The 22,778-nt window shown below is 34.2% G+C and overlaps 2 protein-coding genes across 2 annotated transcripts; both read right to left on the bottom strand.

The window, feature by feature from the left end:
• Nucleotides 1-1,194: 1,194 nt before the first annotated feature.
• Nucleotides 1,195-4,929, bottom strand: LOC130630436 (repetitive organellar protein-like). Its single transcript, XM_057443926.1, has 2 exons — nucleotides 4,264-4,929; nucleotides 1,195-2,972 (listed from the first exon to the last, which is right to left on the bottom strand). Exons 1-2 carry the CDS (start codon nucleotides 4,876-4,878, stop codon nucleotides 2,106-2,108), a joined length of 1,482 nt encoding a protein of 493 aa, XP_057299909.1. The 5' UTR covers nucleotides 4,879-4,929; the 3' UTR covers nucleotides 1,195-2,105.
• A 749-nt stretch (nucleotides 4,930-5,678) lies between these two features.
• Nucleotides 5,679-20,715, bottom strand: LOC130630432 (patched domain-containing protein 3-like). Its single transcript, XM_057443921.1, has 22 exons — nucleotides 20,401-20,715; nucleotides 19,513-19,759; nucleotides 18,800-18,882; nucleotides 18,158-18,265; nucleotides 17,051-17,195; nucleotides 16,645-16,742; nucleotides 16,332-16,452; nucleotides 15,502-15,625; nucleotides 15,146-15,258; nucleotides 14,975-15,037; nucleotides 14,442-14,484; nucleotides 14,191-14,257; nucleotides 13,152-13,287; nucleotides 12,087-12,224; nucleotides 11,655-11,853; nucleotides 10,857-10,975; nucleotides 10,076-10,234; nucleotides 8,859-8,984; nucleotides 8,262-8,409; nucleotides 7,840-7,961; nucleotides 6,945-7,128; nucleotides 5,679-6,833 (listed from the first exon to the last, which is right to left on the bottom strand). Exons 1-22 carry the CDS (start codon nucleotides 20,496-20,498, stop codon nucleotides 6,799-6,801), a joined length of 2,676 nt encoding a protein of 891 aa, XP_057299904.1. The 5' UTR covers nucleotides 20,499-20,715; the 3' UTR covers nucleotides 5,679-6,798.
• Nucleotides 20,716-22,778: the final 2,063 nt, after the last annotated feature.

Below are 22,778 nucleotides of genomic sequence, written 5' to 3'. Positions count from 1 at the left end.
AGAAAAAAAAGCGAACTGATGATGTTGCACTTTGAATCCATCTATATTTCATAGCTTTGGCAAGAAAATCAATATTTCGCCTCGTACCTATATTGTTAGACATATAGAGATGGACTTATAGAGATTTCAACATTTTTTTATTCATTTTGGATCGTACAGCCACAGTAAAAGCAAAGGTTGAATGTAGGAAGTATCGTCCTTTTCCGATTTCAAATAAATGGATTGGAAAAAGTACTTCTTAGTAAGTAATAAATACAAGATAACAAAAAAAGATGTATGAAGAGTCATCCTCGTCCCCAGGTTTCTTTGTCTAAAGAGGTTGAAGAATTTAATCTATCAATATTTAGAAGCCCCGAATATTGAAAATTTTGACGTCAATATAGTAGATTTTGAGGAGTACGAGTCAGATGAAGATACAAGCATCGTTTTTTGTGACGACGACGAAGATAACAGGTAAAAGAGGTAATACGGAAAATTACCATCCTCGTCTCCAGGGTCTTGTGTCCCCTGAGCCGTTATTACGGAGTGGCCTTCATCGACAAAGCAAAACGCCCTGGGAACGAGGTTGAAGAATTACGTCAAGTTGAAAAAAAATTTTTTTTTTGCAGTGATATAAAAAAGTTTGGACAAATATTAATATTTGATATTTAATATTCAGTCGAGCTTTTGTCTGAAAATATGAACGTCCAAATTTTAGGGAGATTAATGTATCCTACTCCACTAAACGCATTAGTTATACCATTACCATCACGTGAAATCTATAGTAGGCTTGTAATAGAATTTGAAAAAAGAAGAGTTTTTTTACATTGTCAACAATCACCAGTAAACGTTGACATACTCTACCTACGTTTGTTTAATAAAGCAGTTAAACACTTTTAACATCGCCAAGGAAAACCGCCACTAGTAGCCTTGTGTTAGAGTGTTCGCTTCCAATGCGGGAGTCGTGGGTTAAATGCCCAATTGAGGCAGGCTCGTTTATTTCAGATTTCTCCTTCGCAGGACCTTCATTGATAATAGTAAAAGGAGATGTCTGTATTAAATAGCCGCTATATGAAGAAAAAAAGTACATCTTGTACCTCGAAGGAAACCGAATACACCACCCTCGTCCCCAGGGTTCTTTTCTCTTTCTGACAATCTCGAACAACAAGAAAGAGAAAAAGAGACCTGAGGACGAGGTTGCGAATACACGACATGTCAACGCCAACTTCTTCTGATTTATTTTAAATTTATTTATTTCTATATTTATTTCTAGACTTAATCTTTATTTATCAACATTATACACAATACAAGTCGTAAGCCAGTGAAGAAATCCACGGGAATTCCCCTATCGTTACTCGCAGCTGCCATCTTTGTCTTGCAAACAGACATCCTCGCCCCCAGGGTTTGTTGCCTGATGTTAAAGTTGCTAGCGCTTACTTGACGACTAACAAGGCTGCGGCCCTCGATATCAAAAGACAAGAACCCCTGGGGACGAAGTTCCACAGACGGAGCGATAAAATAAATATTATAGCATGGATGTGTAACGATTATTCAGATTTGTAACACAATCGAGACCGGTTTTTAGGCGAGAGAGGAAGGGCGACAATCTTTCTGAAAGGTTTCATATTTTATTACAAAACCGTTCCAGGGTCTTATGATGAATTTAATCAAACCTCCTCCATAGAGCTTTGGAGACGAGATTTGATTTTGACTCCATTATGACGGTTCAAGACAAGACACCCTGGGAACAAAGTTGGAGTTACCATGTACAACTTAGCACTTATAATTGTGCTACAAATTACCACACACCATACGGGTCGCAAACCGTGGGTGGGCTAAGTCATCTTCACTCTGATCGTGACATGCCATCAATGAGGGGTGAAGAATATTTGGTGGCTTTCGAACGGTGTTGAAACAACCTAGCAGTTTATGTATATTTTTTAGGGGAAATCGATGTGTGTTTTAAGCTGTAAATTTTACAGTCTCGCCCCCACTTTCTGTTTGCTTTCTGAGATTCTTGCAGCTGCTAAACGACATTAAAAAAAGCGATAACGAAAACCTGTATACGAGATTGTAAATTTTAAAATTTTTGCCGGCTTTCTTTTGATTCTTCGTATAGTCAACACTTAAATCTCTAAATTCTGTTGTGATAGCGGTGGTGGTGGCGGTGGTGATGGTGGTTGAGGTGGCGGTGGTGATGGTGCCGTTGGTTGTGCCAGTGCAGCTAGCTTTTCTTTAATATATCGTTCGATCCACGCTGGCCAGTTGATGATATCAAGGTCAGGGTTTTCTCGAGCTAAAAAATAAAGCTGTTGTGATTCTAACTGAACTTTTGACAATTCCTCCATCTGGCCGCAAAGTATCATATTCAATTTTACGCCCAGCACCAAGGCGTAAAAATATTTTTCTTCGATTTGTTTAGTGTAACTAGTCTGAGTAGCAAGTTGCGTTTGATATTGCCTTATAAGGAAACCACTAGATCTAGCGTCTTCTTCATGTTTTCGTGTGGCTTCTATCAGATTTCGTTCAGCTTCGTTTAGCTGATTAATAGTCGTTTGTAGATCACTTTTTTGTTTAGCCATCTTTGCTTCAGCATTTTCTAGTTCTTGGCGAAAAAAATCCATGTTTTCATGATACAAACTTTTAATTTCGTTCCTAGACTCTTCCATTGCTCGACGAAGGTCTCGTCCTTGGTCATTTAAAGAGGCAGTGGTTAGCAAATCAATGGAACGCCCTCCAATTCCCACACTAATGCTACCCAATTCCGATATCGAATTTGCTATGTCGTTATAAAGCGCCTCTAAGTTTTTTTGTTTTTCTTGGAATCTTCTTTCGCGTTCGGCTATTTGCGCTTGGCGTGCATCACGTTCGCGCTTACGTTCATCTTCGGCTCGAGTTTCTCTTTGTCTGTATCCTTCGTGAAGTTGGGTGATTTCGTTGTTTTTTTGATTGATGTGATTGTTAAGATCATGTACCTGTCTTTCTAATTCTTCCTGAAAATAAGAAATAACAAAATACTTTTCGCGCAAAAGACTTTGTTAGCGCGCGAAATTTAACATAAAAATTACAAATAGAACATTTTGCGCGAGAATAAATACGCGCGAACATCTTTTCTTTGAAAAAACATTTTGAGTAAAATCCTGAATTTTAATTTTTTTACCTTGTCATTTGTAGGGGAATTTAGAAGCGAATTAATACAAGCGAAATACGCGCACAAGTTAAAGCGTCGGCGCGATCACGCACAACACGTTTGAAAGTTAAAGCCTGGGCGCGATCACGAAATACGTTCACAAGTTAAAAAATCGGATTATTTGGAACATACATAATGGATATTATCAGTCGATGCATTCTTTTCCGATACATAAACGTAACGTAAAACCCTGTTTGTTAATAAAATAAAACGATCTTATCTTTGTATAGACTTGATCATACTTTATGAAAAGTTAGATTATCGCGGATATGTTATTATAACGGACACCAGTCTAGTGTAAACACGCTATTACAGCGAATAATCATCTATAGCGGTAATTTTAACTTATGGCCTGCAAAACGTGTTTAAATAAAACTCTCACGAGAAGTCACGTTGTTCCGGCCCGCGAGAGTTTAGCTACAGATATTTTCCAACCTCGTCCTCAGGACTTTTTTGGAGATTTACATTTGGGTCCCAATATAAATATAACTAAAAGTCCTGACAAAAAGGTTGGATATACACAGATAGCTTGTTAGTATGAAGTTTTGTTTTGGTTAGCGAAAGATAACCTTAAAAGAAGAATTCTGTCCTAATTTGCGAAAATTAAATTTGCTAAATTTACCAATAGTTCCCGATTCGCGAAAAAAATTATCGCGCTATAAATTAAATTTGCTCATTGGCGAAAATTAAATCTGCAAAAAATGTGATCACAATAAAACATCTTCCAAAACCACCCTCGTCCCCAGGGTTTTTTGTCCCTGGGGACGAGGGTGCTTCCTAAACTACTTCTGAAAATAATGCACTGATTTTCACACATTGATTCGCTAAAATTATTTCTTTCAGAAAATCTTTTTGTTTAAGGTGCTTCGAACATTTTTTCCGCAGTGCGTGTTTTCTTAACAGTTATTATAACCAACTTCTAAAACGTGTTTTAACGTTCTCATGTCTGACGACAAAAGGGGCTGTAGCAGACTCAAAGAAAAAGAAAACAGAAAAGGATATAAACAACTTAAACACAAGCAAAATATGACTTCTAAAGGAACCTGCTATTTTTTGACACTAGTATAACAAATGTCCATGTCGAGGGGGCTTACCTTTTGCATTAGAAATGAACGGGTCGCAGCAGCTCTGTCTAATTTATCTGTTTCGTTCTGGGTAGACCAATCTTCGATTTCTCTGGTAAGTCGAGTTATTTCTTGTCCCTGTTGGTTTATGTTCATTTTGTACGTGTTGCAATGATCCATTAATATCTCGCATTGTCTGCGACATGCTTCTAAATCCTCGGCAGGATCCGGAGGTTTATCAAGACGAAAAAATTGCTGAACAGGGTCACATCTATATAAATTCTCCCGCTCAAAAACATGTCCAAGAAACGTTTGCAATCCTTTTTGTCTTTCCTTTATAAAGTTTGTGTTAAAGTTATCCAAAAACCATCTTTTTGGAGGCAGGTGAAGTGTGATGTCTTGAAATAAACGCTGTAGCTTTTTGTTCAAAAGCACAAAGTCGGAATACCTGCGATGGACATGCCAACGCCGTCCATCTTCGTTGCAAACATTAATCTTATACACGGTATATTTAGCACGAGGTTCAAATATAACTGGTTTTACTATTTTTAATGATGACTGACTTGCAGTTGACGATACTGACAGTACATTATCAGAAGTGTTCGAAGACGTCTTTCGTTTTCCACCGCTGTAAGATGCATCCATTTTGTTTTGTTTTTGTTAGTCATGAGTTGCTCTTCATCTTATAAGCTATGCCCTCCTCCCTCTTGTAAATTATCGCTATTATTTTAGAAATAAAACACGCTTTAAAGCGGTCAGATCGAATTACATCAATATTAAAATGTCCAGATCTGGCGGTTTCATTTATTTTATTAGAAAAAATGTCAATGTTTAGAATTATTATCATCACGTTTGCGTTTTTACCTTACTTTAAAGTTTCTTGAAGACTCAAATTTGAAGTATGGAAACGAGGTTGGGCCAGAAATACCTTCACCTTAGCATGTGATAACAATAGCACAGTTTTTCCGTTAGGGACTATTTTGTTTCAATTTTTTTGGTTGTTTCAGAACAGGAATTATCCCAACCTTGTACTCAGGGCCTCTTACGTCTTCTTACATCTTCGCGCCGTCTCGTTATAAGAAAATTAAAAGATATCTTCAGAACGAACATTCGTGAAATTAATTTTTGGATACAAAGCAATTAAGGTAATTAAACAAAACCTGTAATTTGTGACTAAATGATTTAACCTCTTTACCAGAGGCCCTTATATAAAAGCAAACATCGCAAGATGTCCTGGGGATAAGGTTGATAATTACAACCTTGTTCCGAGGGCATATTGAAAGTTTTTGACGTTTGGCCGGTGTTTCAAATATAGTTCGTCTCGCCGCCCAGTGTCAAAAATAGACAAAAAGCCCTGGGAACGAGGTTGTGATAATTATTGTAAAACATATTTCTTCAACAAACAAAAATGCTTCGAGTTGTACAGACATTTAACTGCGGAGAAATACTTGTTAAAAAATTATCTTTTTTCACTATGTAATTACAAAAAATCCCTTAAACACAAAAATAAATAAATAAATATATATATGTAAACAATTAGTATCCAACAAACAACACGTAAACATAATTGAAATTAGTTAAAAATGTAAAAAATTGTTTTCACACGTGGGGTTAAAGTCACGTGGTGCAAATGTAAAAAGGAAACGGGACGCGAAGTGTTGGTTGGCCAATACAATCTCCTTAATGTCACGTGGTGCAAATGTTAAATAAACGCGACGCTGAGTGCTGGTTGGCCAAAACATTCCAATTAAAGTCACGTGGTGCAAATGTTAAAGAAACATGGCCCTGAGTGCTGGTCGGCCAACACACTCTCATTAAAGTCAAACGAAAAATATAATCTCATATACTATATAACAATGTAGCTAATTGTAATTGTTTTTCCAAGAATCAGATGAATTGGTTATTATGAGAATTTAAGCTTAATTAATGTGTCCATCACTTTCTCATAATTATGCATTTGAGCTGACAAATGCTGGCAAGTCCTGATCGTAGAAAAGCCAGCCTGACATTTTACAAATTTTTAACATTGTTTCTTTTTTTAGGTGTTATTTGGATCAGACGGATAGCTAATTTAAAGAAAATGAAAATAAAAATTATAGCGTACTGTTAAGCATTTATTTGGTTAATAGTGTCTTTTCCCTTTGTCTTATACATTTTTTGCTTACTGACCACACGGTGTCCAAGCCTGTTGCTTAAAATGATTACATTCTTGTAGACATTTTGCATTTTAAACAAGGTGCACGGTCGATATGAAGACTTTCTTCCATTATATTTTGTAGTAGACCACACCTACAATTCTTTCAACTCCCAATTTCCCTGGAAAGAATGTTCCGTACTGAGCGCATTATACAACGATTCCGATTGGTGTAGAGGAAATTTCCGTTAGAAATTAATTTTACTTTTTATCGGTGGAAATTTCCGCCATCCAATCAAAACGCTTAAGTTAATTCCGCATAATATATTCCGTTAAGCGGAGACAAGCCTTAACTATTTACAACTGTGAAAATAGTCTTCAAACAAATTAAAACATGCAAATAGCAAATCCTTTTTTAAGTCTTTTCCCGATCATGTTGCCATATAAGACGTGTTGTCGATAGCCACTAAAAAAAATGGACTAAATGATTTTCATGAAAACACGCGTTTTAAAAGAGTGTATTTAGGAGTAAAAAGGCGTTTCTTACAGAGACTACAGTCCGTATTATACCACTTACTGTTTTTATTCATCTCATAATGCGTCTTTTTATTTGCGTCAACCTTTCCGTTATCATGTGATACAGCCACTTCTTCACCAGTCTCTATGCTTGTACTATACGGTTTTGGGCCTGCGATTCCCAACAAAACAGGTAAAAATACCAGACCATGCCACAAACCAATCGTCACCACGAGAAAGAACACCTGAAAAAGTAAGCGAGACATTAATCTCTATTCCCAGGAGGCTACAAAAACTTTTGCTTAAAAAAAAATTTAGATACTATTCCAGAATTAATGAATGTCAGCAACCTTTAACTTGCAGCATCATTCCAAATTGAGTAATTTAAATCATTTACTGCAAATGCCTGGGATATTAAAGACAAATACAAATACAAGGTACCATGTGTTTATCAATACTTCAACATGATAGATTTGTAGGCGACATTGTAAGAGACCCATCGTCGGGCAAATTATAATGGTGTTGGACATGCATTTATAAAAGTGTAGAGGATCGAAATTCATTAGAATTAACCCATTAAAAATTAGTTCTCGCGAAAGTTAATTCCCTAAGTTACATTTACACCGAACACGCAGTTTCTTGCGGCGCGTGACTTTTACATTGTAAAATACTTCATTTAATTTTTAAATAAAATAGAAAAAAACAGGTGATTCCAGAATAACAAAGAAAAATGCTCTTTTCAGATCGCTTTAGCCAGTTTGGATTCGATCCAAACTTGCCGTAGCGTCATGCAGCAAACACTTGCCGTAGCGTCATGCAGCAAACCGAAAGCGAGTACGCGTCATTTAGCGGCTACTATATATGGTGAAAACACGCCGCGACATTTAGCTTTAGATAATAAGTAAACAAATATTCTCTGCATGATTAGTTGGCCGCAAATTTATAAAAATTCATACCTTGAAAAAGGTTTGGAAAGCATACGATTCAGAAACAGCCAGCAAACAGAAGGCCAGGAAGGTACTTATACCTCCATTAAACACAGCTGGACCTATCTCAACTACTGCTTCTCTGGCACGATCTAAACAAAAAAGACAGTTCAGGTAATAGCCTTAGCTGGTACATCTGAATGCGTTGAAATTGACTGTTCGGTTAGCATTTAATGCGTTCTCGGTATATACCTTCTAACTAACTCATTCAACATGATAACTTTGGAATTAAAAAGCTACGAAACGGCTTGATAATTTTTTAAATTTTAGTGGCGCACACAAAATTTGCTCGGACGGTAAACAAATATTCTCGGCATAGATGCAGAGAGCAACAAGCACAAAGGGCGTGCATTGATCCTCACATTCTTTAATTAACTGACAAGGATACGTACCATTTCTACTTCCTTTACGTGCGGCCATAAAAGCATGTCCAATATGAGCAGCATAATCAACGGCGAAACCAAGTGCAATCACCAAGATGGTCGAGATAATCGTGTCGATGCTGAGATCCCAGAAATACATGAAACCACAAATATCAACCTACACGAAATTTGTAAACGAATTAGCGCAGAAAAAAAGTGTTTCTTTTGAAGAGAGTTGTGGTAGTCTTCAACTCCAAATTGAGTGGTTCTTATTGAAGAGTTTGACATAAAATGAAGAGATTTGGAGGTTTTTTAACTTCATGTTAACGCTAGCTAGAGAGTTTGAGAAAAAATAAGACATTAGGGAAGGTTGAAGGGGCTCGAAATACATTTCATATCAGTCTTAGTAAATAACGTAGTTCAAATTATAAGAAATGGTAGATAGAGTCAAAGCAAACGGCTTCAAAAATAAGGAGTGTAGCTATTTTGATGAACTCAAACATCAGCAAGCTTGTATCAAAATATTGCTGAAATATTCCCTCTCGTTGTTCAACAAGCGATCATCATGCATTTTTAGAGAATAAAAAAATTGTGCTTTTAAGAATTTCACAAACACACCGCACTTACCAAAGTACAGGCCACACATACTAGCACTAATAATGAAGTCCAAAGATTCGCAATAAGAAGAAGAGTCACTAAAAACACACAAGCCGATGCCAGTGACAGATTTCGTACCAATTCCTGACCAATAATCTAAGAAAAATCAAAGATGACGTGGAGCAGGTTAAAAATCACGTCTAAATAAATATTCACACAACTAAAAAAGAAATAATTATTCAGAAATAATCATTCAGAAATAACCACAAAACTTTTCTTACTTCGCAGCACAGGAACAAAGTTCGCATAAGAAAAAAAACGCAAATTTTAGGGTTTTTACTTTCGAGAATGAGTGAGTAAATTTATTTCGTGTAACATAACCTTTCGTGTTCAACTTGAAAAGTGAATTTCGGGTGGGATAATCTATTGCGATTTTCGGATTTTGTACATTTTTTTCCATAAATATTTTGGAATTTTGACAAATAAAACAGAGATTTGTTTACATCAAACATAAATTTGTCTTTCTTATTAAAAAATTATTAAATTTGAAAAGAAAAACATCCAAATTTAATAATATTGATTTAGACTGATATAATACTTGTCGAAAAAAAAAAAAATACGTATGAACTTTTTTATGAAATTTGGGATTTTTTCTTTCAATTTTTGCAAGTATTTACTTTCGCGTAAATGGCTAAAAAACGCGAAAACGCGAAACTTCTTTCCCGCGAAACCTTTTTCCCACGAAACTGTCCTCCCTTATGTGACTATAACTATTTCGAGGTTTTTTATTTTTTTCGCTAATTGTTAGATGTTATTTAAAGGTTTTTAACTACCATTTTTAGGATATTTAAAGCTTGCCCACAAAAACAATAAAACTTTTAGGTACAAAAATGTAACGCAGTAGCTGCTGTCGCTAAGTCGTTCCTATATAAAAAAATAGAAAGTGTAAAAAGAGCCTATGCTTCTGGTTTCCCCGGCCATGTTAAAGCTTGCTTTACACTAAGCGATAGTTCGATTTAACTTGCGTTTGTCGCGTTCAAAATTAGCGTGAACGTTAACGTCAGAAAGTAGCGAAGTAATATAAATTAGAAATTTCTTCTTAGCACGGATGTAGACGCTTTTGAGGCGATCAAATAAATAAATAAAACCTCAATCCATTTTCGACCCCAGAGCTCTTTGAGATAAATCTCGAAAGTAGACAGTTTTAATCTTAAAGAGCTCTGGGGACGACAATGACCTCAACGTACTCTGTTTGTTTCCCATTGTATGTAATTAGCACCATATGCAAAAGCAGGTGGACCTGTTTGAAAATGAACACTGGAAACTACATCCCTTATACTGTCCATAGCGTTGATTTGATTATTGGTTCCTTCTATATCCGCATGAGTCATTAGAAACTTTGAAGCCTATAATTAAATTTAAAAAACTAGTTAAATTTATATGCCACTCTCCCATAAGCAGTGCTAATGTTTCACTAAAAGCAATTATAAAATTTAGGTAAAGTGTGGAATATGTAACATAGTGCTTCACCGTAAGCGAAGCCTTTTTTTTTTAAGCTTGATAAGAATTTACAACTGTGCATGACATATTAGTCGGTTTTTTTGCGGGTGAAATTAGAGTTAATTCTGTCTGTCTGTCTCGAACACCCTCTAGACTGCACTTCTCTACCTTTAAGATGCACCTTGGCCCGTTTCTGTCGTTTTCAAGCTAATTATCTTTCCCCATCTCTACCTTTCTTCATCTCGAATAAATTTTCCGTCCATTGCGAGTTTAAGATGGGGAGAGTCCCTAATAAGAGGTGATAGTTGAGAGTAGGTGGAGAGAGTAGGTGGATAGGGGGGGGGGGGGTGATTGCCACTTTCTGGTCACTTTTTTAATTCTGATAAGGCGTCCTTTTGTCAGTATAGGGCCCACTTTAAATTTTTCATTTTTGAAATGACGAAGAACTTACAAAAGATGTCAAGTTCTAAAAAACAAGAGCCTATAGACAATGAAATTAGAAATACGTTGATCAACGCATTAATGTACCTTTATTTTAACAGAATTGTTAAGCCCCTTATACACGACGTTGGCACCAGTTACTTTTTTACTGCTGTCCAGGTACGATTTCAAGTAACTATAGAACACTTCTTTGTTTGGTATCGTATCTAAAACAGAGAAATAGAAATTTAAAAAAAGTCACCAAATCTAGCTCTAAAAAAAATTCACGGCAATAACGATACACACTTCCACAACATGCCTCAATATATACACCTGTCTCGCACGACTAAACTTGGTATAAAAACCGTACCGTGTGTATTTTAATTTGTCCAGGTTTCAAAAACCTTTGCTGGATATGCTATTATTTAAACTACGAATTTAAAAACACGGGGGTAAATAATTTGTAATCCATTATAAGTTTTAAAGCTTACACAGAAAACAAAACGCATATTAAGGAAAAAGAACCGGCTGAGGCGACGGCTTGTGGTTGCTCTTGTTGGTTTAACGATGACGGTGCTGGACAGTGTCGGAAAGAAAAAATTCGCTTTCACATGGGCCAGTATTTTTAAATCGAGTGGCCAGACAGTATGGCTAATAGATGGCATGTCGCTATTTTGACCTAGTTCTGACATATATGCGGAGTACAGGATCAAAAAAACAAAACAAGGTTCGAATATTGTGCGTTGACAGTGTCCACAGCGCTTCTCCCGAGAAAAAGAACAGCGTGCTCTCCTGTGGTTTGACGTCCACAACACCGCTCTCCCCCTAAGAGGAGTGCTACGGCAGCGTGATTTCTTGTGCATTTAGAAAAAAACAAGATTTGAATATCCAAAAGTAAAGTACTACCATTCTTTATGCTTGATATTTTTGAAGGATCACTTTTAACCGAAGCGATGAAGTCCTCATACCAACTCTTCACCGTAGAGGGTAAAATACTCGACTCTGCTTTGATATTAGTGTATAATTTATGCAGTTGTTGTTGCTCTTGAAAGTAATCAATTTCTCCGATGTAAACTGCAGAATGAATTCCAAAAGAGGGAAAGTACTAAAAAATAAAAGATTTCGTAAATAAAAAATCGTAAATATATGTACGAGTCGCCCTATCCCCCAATTTTAAAAGCTTTGAAGATTGGGAAAAAGAGCCATGCTGACATCAGCAACAATTAAGCGTTGACCCATTCAAATTGCGTGTGTGGATGCTTCTAGTAAAGACCTGGATTAGAAAAACAGCAAACAAACAAACAAACAGCAAACAAACAACCAAACAAACAAGTAAACCTGTCTATGAGCGTTGCGATATTTTACTTCGTCGCTATCTCTAGGTAGAAACCAGTCAGGATCAAAATCTTGATTCAATTGGAACAAACCATAAATTCCAAATCCTAACAACGTGCAAGTGAGTAAAATGATCACAACCTGAAAACAGAAGCCTCGTTTCAAAGATTGAGCCTCGTTTCAAAGATAAAGATCTTAGCATAAGTCTAATAGAAGCAGTTCACATTATCTAATTTATCGGTATTACCTAAGGGACCAATTTCCGCCAATTTTGCAAGATTCGATAAATTTTGTGAAAATTAGTCCGGTAAAATTTTTTTACGACCTGGGTATTCGCATAATTCGAGAAGTTAGCGAAAAAGAAATCTTCTTTTTAAAACATTTTTAGCAAAAATTAAATAGACTCATTTTCTCATCACAGAAACCACATAGTTACTGCTCATCATATTTTGTGATTATCAAAATATTTTAAAACAATCTTGCGTAATAAAGGGGTTCTAATCCGCTCTACCTCCCCAGGATATCAGACAAAGAAAAGACCCGATAGAAATAGAGCTAAGGTCATAAAATAGATGTTCTCCAGGAAAACCTAACGCTTTGTGATTCATAGTTTTCAAAATACGAATTTCGTATTATTTATATTTAAAAATACAAAATTGTACTTTGCACATTTTAAAAATAAGAAAATTTATATTTTTGGAAAAACATTATACATAATTCTATTGTTTTAAAAAATACGAATTGCTACGCTTTCAAAATAGGAGTGGTCCATCTCTTTAATAATAGCCGTGTTTTGTCTGTGGGGCCGCGAAAGCCGCGTCCCGCAACGGAATCACGAAAATTTTAAAATGCGCACCAATACCAAATGCGATATATTTTTATCCACTTTGTTGCGACGGGTAAATATAAAGGACGGGCGAACCCGTGGATTTTTCCACAGGCAACGACTAGTTTTATAATAATAATGAGAACTAATCTTTGCCTAAATGAAGTTCTCTAGAAGACATATAGAGCATAAAAGTTAGTATTAGACTTGAAATAAAAACAAAAAAAAGTTGTTACTCTTACCTTACCAGGGATGCTTAACAGACCTTTACTACAAAAATTAATCATTTGGCGAAGATAAAACGCCTTCGAACATTCCAGAGGTTGCCACGTGTCAGAAAGTTTGACATAGCAACATGCCTCACGACGCATGCGCTGTCTAAAATAAAATAATGATGAGTATATGTTCTGCTGCCTCTTTTTTGAGTAGGCAAGGTTTTAACCCTATAGAGAGTTGCCCCTTTCTCTCATGTTTTTTAAAAATGACTTTCAGAGGCACTTATTACAATTATTCTCAACGTTTATACAGAATAACAACTTTTGCTTGTAGACACTGTTATACGTAGCTGTGATTAAGACACTTGCTAAACATGACTGCGTATAACTGCCAAAAAAGCCGGTTCGCATTCAGTCGATGATTCTAAATAAGTTGTTAACATGGTTATTTGCGTTTCGAAATTATGTTAGCATTTCTAATGAAATAAGAAATTACTATTCCTTAGCCAATGGAAGAATCCGCAGGTTTTCCGGTTTTCATGCACTTGTCCGCCTGTTAACATGGAGTAATGAATTTACTCATACAAGTGTTCCGTCGTTGATATTTCCCCGCATCAGTATTTTGTGCGACTGTTAACTTCAAGTAATGAAATTAATCAAATATTGGTTCCGTCATTCATATTTCTTGCATCAGTTTTTTGAGCATTTTGTCCGCCTGTTAACATCAACTAATCAAATTAGTCAGACAGGGGTTCCGTCGTACATATTGCTCAAATTGGCATTTCGTGCATTTTTGCATGTAAGCACAAAGTGGAGTTATTCCGCGGGGGTGCCGAAGTAAAGCTGCGGGGCAACCATTTTGAACAGAGAAACGCAACTAGACGTTTGGATTTATCTTGGAGGAAAGAGATTTAACCACGGGTTCGCAAACTATCTACTCTGCTGGGACCCAGAATAAAGTTGCGCATAGTTAGTTTATGCAAATATAGAACTCTCGTTACATTATAATAAGAAAAAGAATAAAAGATAAACATAAGGAGTAAAATTGAAACGATAAATGACATACCTTTTGGCGTCAATGGCGAGAAAAGCAACAAAGAATGAGGTGGCGAATATATATAGCATCAAAATACCTACAAGAAATATATACGGTTAAACAAAGTTCTGTGCCAAGTATTGACACCTTTTTTACAGGTCTTTGATTAGGGAACTCTCCTCTGCGCCCTTGCTATAAGTTATGGGGTAGTCAGGTCTAAATTATGAGTTCTGGGGTAGTCAGGTCTAAACTATAAGTTCTGACAGCAAGAAAATACCAACCTACACCAGCGTATATACAAAACCATCTTAATGCAGGTAATACCTAAATAAAAAGTTCCATTACTTCACTTTTTCAGCTGAACAGAAGAAAACTGAAATCAAACTAATAATCAAGATAGTAGAACTTAGGTGAAATCATTTGATGGTATCGCAACCTGGTAAGAAAATAATACAGATGTTTGACAGGTGTGCCATGTTAGTCTTAGTAATGTTTAAACAAACGAGAAAAAGAGTTACAAACAACAAAAAATATTCTAGTTAAGACCTGAAAAATATCCGCAACCAAAAAAAAAAGAATTCTACTCTTCGTGTACCAACAGTTTTTCGTCATCATTTTTCCACAGTATGATTCTGCCGAGTTAAAAACTTCAACCTTTCAAATTTACCTCATTCAACTACACCTTCATTCAAACACTGTGTCATTATTTTTGTCACTACGAAACTTCAATACTGCGCTGTTTTAAACTATGGAGTTATTTCACTTAAAGACAAACCAAAACACAATCATACAAGTAACACATCAGCTAACTTACCGTAGTTGCACCAATTAAAAACGCGCACACATCCGTAAAAGAGGTAACAGTTATAGCTACGCCCTAAAATGATTTAAAACTACTTTATAATCTAAAACATCAATGAGAAACAAGGTGTCACAACACTTCATACATTCGATACACAGTATCAGAAAAAACAGAAAGTCTTACCGCGTGCCTCATTGTTCTTGAAATTTTCTTAGCAATAGGTTCATCATCGTCCATTGAACCTGCTCGGTTGTCCCATGTTTGAATAATAACAAATATATCATCGACACCAATACCTAAAAGAGTTGGCAAAAAAAGAAATAAAAGGAACAACAACAAAAACAACGACACCTACAAGGACAACGACACCTTCAAGGACAACGACACCTACAAGGACAACAACAACGACAACGACAACACCGACACCAACAACAACGACAACGACAACACCGAATCCAACAACAACGACAACAACGACGACGACATCGACACCACCAGCAAAAAAAACAAAGAAAAAAATTGTTACATGAATTGCATACCAAGTAATAAAAATGGCAGTACTGAATGCACAGGACCATACTTTACTCCAGCAGCTGCACATAGACCATATGATACACCTACAGCAAGACCAACGCATAACACACCTGTAATTGCAAGCCACACCTAAAAAATATAGAATATTGATAAACCTTCCACGTTTTTCATGTTTGAAGCAGTTTAAAAACGTACACTTAAATTAGGAATTATATGAGAAGTCCCTAATTTATAAAAAAATAAAATAAAAATAATGTTTTATGCTATTGGAAATGTGTTTTTTTTTAAATAATTTAAATAAACCCATTCTGAATTACATAACATTCTACCAAGCACTCCTCATGGCAGCCTTTACATGAAGTTTCATTACGGGGGCGAAGTGAAAATTTCATTTCAGTCCCCTGTCTATTTTATATAAATGTTTCCATGATTTTTATTTCGCCTCTTAAAAAGATTCATGCAAACACGATTTACCGAAATGAAACTATTGCGCATGAATACAAAGTTATGGCGCATGTGCAGTTCACACAAGCCCAATATGAAAAACTCCATGCAAACACAAAAAATATTTCATAGTGATTTGAAATCTTATTCCGAGTAATTATCAAATCAGATCCATGAAAAGCTACCTATGCATTTACTTAAAAGAGGCAGTTGAAAGATGTTGAGTGCTAATTCAAATCATTACGGCATAGGACTTTCATAACATAAGAGGCGAGATCTCATATTGTTTTTATACAAAGTAAAGTCATAAAGGTACAATTTCAACCCTTCCCTGGGTTTTATCATCTGGTAGAGAAAACATTTACACGTTTACATTATGCATAATACTAACCTTATGTTGCAACCTCGAGAATTTACCAAGTTGAAACATGATATAAGCAATAATAAGGGCATAACCGGAAAATAACAGTCCGAAATCATTTCCAATAGCATCTAAGCCAGCCTTTAGCAAACTAAACATAAAAGCAGAATGCCATTTACTGTATCAGTCTGCAATCCTGGATAGATTAAACATAAGATTCCGAAAACTATCATCATTTCAAGCTCTTTTCTTTTTCTGTAAGGAATGAAACCGATCCCAAAAACTGGCAAACCTTCGGGTAGCCTTACTGTATCATATAGCGAATAACAACAACAATATTTACCTTTCTCTCGTACTAAAATAAACTGTAGATTCTGGAAAAGACATTGCTGCAAGATCCACTGCAAACTGTTTTTCCCAACTGGATCCAAGGTCATCTTTCTGAAGCATAAAAGTTCAAAAACAAGGCATCAAGTCAGAAAAAATTAAAAAAAAAAAAAATTAACGAGGATACAAATAAGAGCAAGATGTTGCTATTCATCAGAAGAGGAATATATATCAGAATTATTGTCGTAGTGTACAAGCAACATTCCGAAATTCAGATCCTATAGATAGACAAAAAAAAAAAGAATATAAAACACCTATACATAAAAGGAAAACATATGATCATAAAAGGAAAACATATGCCCATAAAAGGAAAACATATGCCTATAACAGGAAGGTTCAACCCCTATAAAGAAAAGACTTACCCATGCACCTTTACTATCTAACACATCGTTTCTTTTCAAAAAATAAATCAACTTTGTTACACCAGCTTTGACAACCTTGTGCGTACTGTTCCCAGTGATGTCTCCCAAATATCGCGACACATTTTCCTTTTGATTTGTGACTAAGCTGAAAAAAGAATCATTTCTCTGTCTGTTGGTATGATGTTTTTGTTTAAAGAAGAGAAAAAATGGTATTTGGGAAACGTGTAAAAAATTTATTTTCTTCATATATTTATATATATTTTATATATAAATATATTTTCTCACCCACTCTAAGGTTAAGGCGTGCCTGCAAAAGAAACTTTTGCGAATGTAGAGGTTTTTTGTTAATTCGCAGAAGTTTCTGCCAAAAGTAAGGTCAGTCGTGAACTGCAAAAGTTTTTTCCTGCAATGTTTCATATATAAATGGCTAAAGAGAATTTCGAAAACGTTTTTTCTGAAAACTGCAAACATTTTGCGGTAAAGCGTAACTACAAAAGAAATTTTCACAAAACTTTCTTCAAGAAGTTAGGTATAGTCCAGAACTAGAAATCAAAAAATTCAGAAAAATCATTTTAACAGAGGCTTGTTACTAGCTCGTGAAAAATTCCACAAAGATTTGTGTGCTGCTATTCGCTGTTGTGTTTACATTCAGAATAATCAAAAACTAGAAGATATATCACAAAAGCAACGAAAATTAGAGTTGATACTAGCGAACTTAATGGACTCAGCGTCATCCTTTATTAAGAACATAATGATAAGTGGAAGCCTTTCACAAGTGCCTCAACATAACTAAAAGAAGCAGAGAGAAATTACTAGCCAATCGAACTGGAAATGTAAGCAATCACTTGGAGATGCAAAAAGATGAACATGTAGCTCCAGGGACATGGTTTGCGCTGTAAAGCGAGTCTACGTGAGACAAACAAGAAGAAGTTATCTACAATTATCTTCATCATCCCGATCCAGAACAAGTAAATAATTGTCATCAATAGTTCAGATGAGTACCTTTTGATTATTCTCAATGTAAACACAGCACCTGCTAAAAAAGATATATAGAACTTCCCATCACATAACAACTTGCCATAGCTTTTCATATCCAAAAATGCTAACCTGATTAAAGAGGGTTGGTTCAACGTTTGTACTATATCATCTTTAGTTAGCAATCCAATGACAGTTTCATTAGGAGAAAAAAATTGAAGCAACGTTTGTGGAGGAGAACTAAAAAAGCAAAAAAAAAATGTAAGAAAAAGTTAACAATCAACGTTTTAAAAATGCGGCCAGTCTTTCTGATTTATATGTTATTTGTCCAGTTGGTTATTATTAGGTGATCACGTGAAAAAATTTACTTTTTGATGACATCAGCAATAATGCTTCCAAGTACTAGTTGTAGAGCTTAAAACGCTGTTCTGTGGATTGGATAGGTATAGGTATTATATAGATGTTAAGCTTGAAAGGATTTTTGATGACATGACCAACTTGCATATTCCAAAAATGGATAGGTTGGCTCTTATATGGAAAATTTAATTAGTTGTAGAAAGGAGAAAAAAACATTATTGAATTCCATTCAAGTTATTTGGCCTAAAAAATCGCTGCAATGACTACTGTTTATATATAAACTTTTTTTTCTTAAATCTTTTTAAAAGTTAGATGGAAAATAGAGAAAATAGTCACATGAAAGTAGTACAATGTCAATAAGATTAAAATAAGACTAAAATAAGGTTAAAATAAGGTAAAAAAAGATAACTGACTAACTTGTAACTTATATTCGACCAATGTAAACCAGTGTTTTTAGAATCTTTGTAGACATCTTTTATCAGCTTATCAATCTTTAGAAGCTTTAAAAAATACACACAAATTTGAAATTAGGCTACTGTTTACCCGTTAGTTGACAATAATGATATTTGGAGTCTTGTAGGAACCACGCTCCTGCTGAAAAAAGCTATGTTGTGTGTAGAAAATATATTTTTCATGACTTATCAAATTTAAGTGGCGAATACGTTTTTAGCATTTTATTTCAAGTTTATAATTTACTTGAAGAAAGTTTTTAACAAAATTAAAACATGAAAGCATTGTAAATTTTCGAAAATAGAATTTAATATTTTTGCTATTGATGTATATAACTTTTCTTGTTTCAAAAAAAGATTTTTTCTTAAATGTAACTATGTATGCAGAAGTCAAATTTGAAGCTGATTAAAAATGCTGACGATCTGTTAATAATTTCTACACTTGACATAAACACACTAATGTCAGCATTTGACTACATTCCATGCAAACAAAAACGTTTTTCTGTTAACAAAAGATCATTGCATGCAGTTATTATGGTAAACTAATAATGAGAGAAGTATACAATAACTCCCAAAACAGTGTGTCATAAACTGTTTGATATGAGATAAGACAGTCCTCAAGAAACATCATTTAGATCGACACAGATTATAAAAAAAGAGCAAGAACACGACCATGCTTACCTCTAACAAACCTTGGGGTGTTAAAACATCATTTCTTTTGACAATTAAGTTTGTATAGCGTATTTTTGTAGGGAACTGCTTCAAAACCCAGGTTTGGTCGACAATAAATGTTGAATCTTGATCTATCCACAGTTTTTCACCTCTGCTTTCTTCTTCGTGTCGTAACAGACCAGCGAGACATAACAAAGCAAATACAACAGCAATTAGTATAGTCTTTACAGGATGAGTTCCGACAATGAATCCAAATCTAAAACAAAATACATAAAAATTCACCAAATTTTTAAAATCAACAACTTGAGAATTATGAGTATACAATATATACGGAGGAAAGCAATAAATTATTCCTTAAAAAAAGTGGACTTAATACCAAACTAAACGCTGGAATTTGTTTTATATAAAATGACAAAATAACTTACAATACAATGCATAGCCTAAAAAATTTGATCATTTAGACCACAACATTATTTAGGGGACATCTGTTAATTAGCAATCAAGGTAAAGATTATAAATGATTATTGAGATCCCCCAAAATCAACTTCTGTGTTTTTGAAGAGATATATTTAGGTCTAAGTTAAGCTGTGTGCTTATTTATGTATAGGACATTTTTTTCGAAGTTTATAAAATCCTTCAATTGCCTTGATTCCAAATATATACTGATTATATCGGCAAGAGTATTCCTTAAATGCAAAAATTAATAAAGATCATAAAGTGGTTGCTGAGCATTTTCCTTATTTAGTCTAAATAGAATTAATTGCCAACATGAAATTGTGGATTGCTAGGGTGAATCATAAATCATTGTATGCTCTGCTGTATGCTCTCATATCAGATCAATTTTGGGTTGGAATTATTCAAATTGAACCTGTTATTGTTAGTTAGGTATAAACTTACTTGCCAAATGAATCTTCAAGAAAACCGATAATAGTGTTTGTTATTTTTGATAAACATCCATGACTACTTTCATTGGCATTAGGTGTTGTTTCGTGCATATTTTTGTACCATGAAAATTGATATAAGCAATTCCAGTAGAAAACTTCTTATGAGCCTCTTATAATTTCTATATTATTCTACATAACTTAGAATGTAAAAAAATGCCGATCTTTTCGAGTTTACTCCCACCAAAGAAAATATTCAAATGTCTTTTTTATATATTCTATATATTTCTATATATTCTGTATTCAATTCTATATTCAATTATTGGCACAAATGGAAACAATTGCAATGAAATAAATTTTAATTTTGTAAATATATAAAAAAAAGAATATTATTTTAAATCAAATTAGTTTTAATCTAACGATGGAAATAATATATAGAAAACTAGCTGTATGTCTGTCGACAGCCATAGTCCATCACACAAGTGTGCAATAACATAGAAAACAACAAAAGAACAGCAGGAAAATTGCCCTTACTTTTGAATATGAAGCCATACTAACCGGCTTGAAATGATACCGCAACAACGTAAACAAGTAAAAAACAGATTTCCAAGCTTACCTAAAACCATATTTCCATTTTCAGTCACATTATCAAGAATTCAAATTCGTTCTGTTTTTTTTTTTTTTTGCCAGCTCGGCCTGTACTTTTGACTTTGGGATTTATATTTCAAAGTGTAACATAAACCAGCCAGTAATACAAAAAACAAAATAGTTGTTAACTAAGGTCTATATATCTATCAACCCTCTTGTAAAATCAAGTTAAAATAATGTTTAAACATTTTAACAACTTTATATATTTTACAACTAGACGTGAACTTAATAACTTAAAATTTAAGTTATTGACAATAAATTAATGTTATTTGATTAACAGGTGCAAATGAAAGGACTTGCAATTTAAATTTATACTTGTTCTTTATAAAGATAAGTCCTGCTTTTCTTTGAAAAAATAAAGACGAAAAGCATCCCTGAGATCATAATATATCAAAAAATAAACAAATAAGCAAATAAATAAAAGCAAAAAAAAAGCAAAACTTGCATTTAAAATTTATCTAGTTGTCATTCATAAAACATAAAAGACTGTTCTTGTTTGCTGAGAATAAAGACACAAAAATAAGTATGCACAAGATATGTATAATAAACAAATTAAAGTATTCAATCAATAAAAGTAAAAATAAAAACAACTAATCTTAGCACATAATGAAACAAAATATAGAAACAAATTTTGGTTATAGCCTGTTACGAACTGATTGAAAACACTATTTTCACAAGTTTATTGAAAAAAATTTCAGAAAAATGATAATATAGGTGTAAAAATAAATAAATAATTAATTAACTAAAATATATTAAATATTTATAAAAATTAGAATGTTGAGAAAAAAACATGAGAGTCGACAAGCTAAAAGCAAGCGACAATTATAGTGGCATTGAAACGATATAACGATCAAAAAACAATCCTAACAAGAAGAATATTATACATCCAACTACATCAAAAACTTTTTTAATAACACGTATTTTCCTTGTAACTTAATTTGCTTTCACTGTCAATTTTATCAGTTTAATGTTAAACAGCACATAACTATTATTACTATTAAATCCGGACATTAATTACTCCAACCTTTTAATTGTATGACATCTTCATGGTCATGCTAATACATATTTTATTTACTTAAATAGCACCTCTGTTCGATAGACCACACAACTTGAATAAGCCTCCCCCTATCTATTTATTGAGTCAGACCCCAACCCAGAACACCCCCTCCTATTTTTTAAAAAAAATAATAATTTAAATATGAGTAAAGCTGAGCAGCTGCTTTTTAAACCAAAACGTAAAGGTCACTCTTCAACCACAAACGTTTGATCTGAAATGTGACGATTGGAAATGTCTCTATAAATTTTGTTGCTATAAGACTAGAATAAAACCCAGTCAGAAATAGATAAAAATGTTTGAGTATGTATGGTATCTGAAACTTTCCTGCCATTGGGAAATTTAGGTTAAAATAGCTTGACCAAAAGATTCTAAGGAACTCCTTGATGAGTCCCTTATAAATATTTTGCTGTGATAAAGTATGTTGCAATTTAGTATCCCAAACCAAAATAACCTAGTTTTCTAATATATCTCTTATAATAATTTCTGTGTGTCTGTCTTTCGCTATTGCAAAGTCAATTATATTTTTTTAAAACAAAGTACATACAAATTACCTTATTTTTTTTGCTTAAGTGGACTTTCCATGGGCCTTATCGACTTCTGAATACACAACAAAATTTAATTAATTGACTAGACTTTAGAATAAAGATTTTTCTACAAAATAAAATGATTTTTTAAAAATAAAACCATAC

Source organism: Hydractinia symbiolongicarpus, chromosome 2, assembly GCF_029227915.1.
Source record: "Hydractinia symbiolongicarpus strain clone_291-10 chromosome 2, HSymV2.1, whole genome shotgun sequence".
Classification (NCBI taxonomy): Eukaryota; Metazoa; Cnidaria; class Hydrozoa; order Anthoathecata; family Hydractiniidae; genus Hydractinia; species Hydractinia symbiolongicarpus.
Note: the sequence above shows the minus strand (reverse complement) of the source record. Positions and strands in the feature narration are given on the sequence as shown.

Excerpts from the sequence above, each read along its gene's own strand:
- LOC130630436 (XM_057443926.1), bottom strand. The coding sequence starts at position 4,878 with ATGGATGCATCTTACAGCGGTGGAAAACGAAAGACGTCTTCGAACACT. Across the intron at positions 2,973-4,263 it reads GTTCATTTCTAATGCAAAAG|GAAGAATTAGAAAGACAGGT; the intron begins GTAAGCCCCCTC and ends TCTTATTTTCAG.
- LOC130630432 (XM_057443921.1), bottom strand. The coding sequence starts at position 20,498 with ATGCACGAAACAACACCTAATGCCAATGAAAGTAGTCATGGATGTTTA. Across the intron at positions 18,883-19,512 it reads CACCCCAAGGTTTGTTAGAG|CTTCTAAAGATTGATAAGCT; the intron begins GTAAGCATGGTC and ends TATTTTTTAAAG. Across the intron at positions 7,129-7,839 it reads CTTTCCAAACCTTTTTCAAG|GTGTTCTTTCTCGTGGTGAC; the intron begins GTATGAATTTTT and ends TTACTTTTTCAG.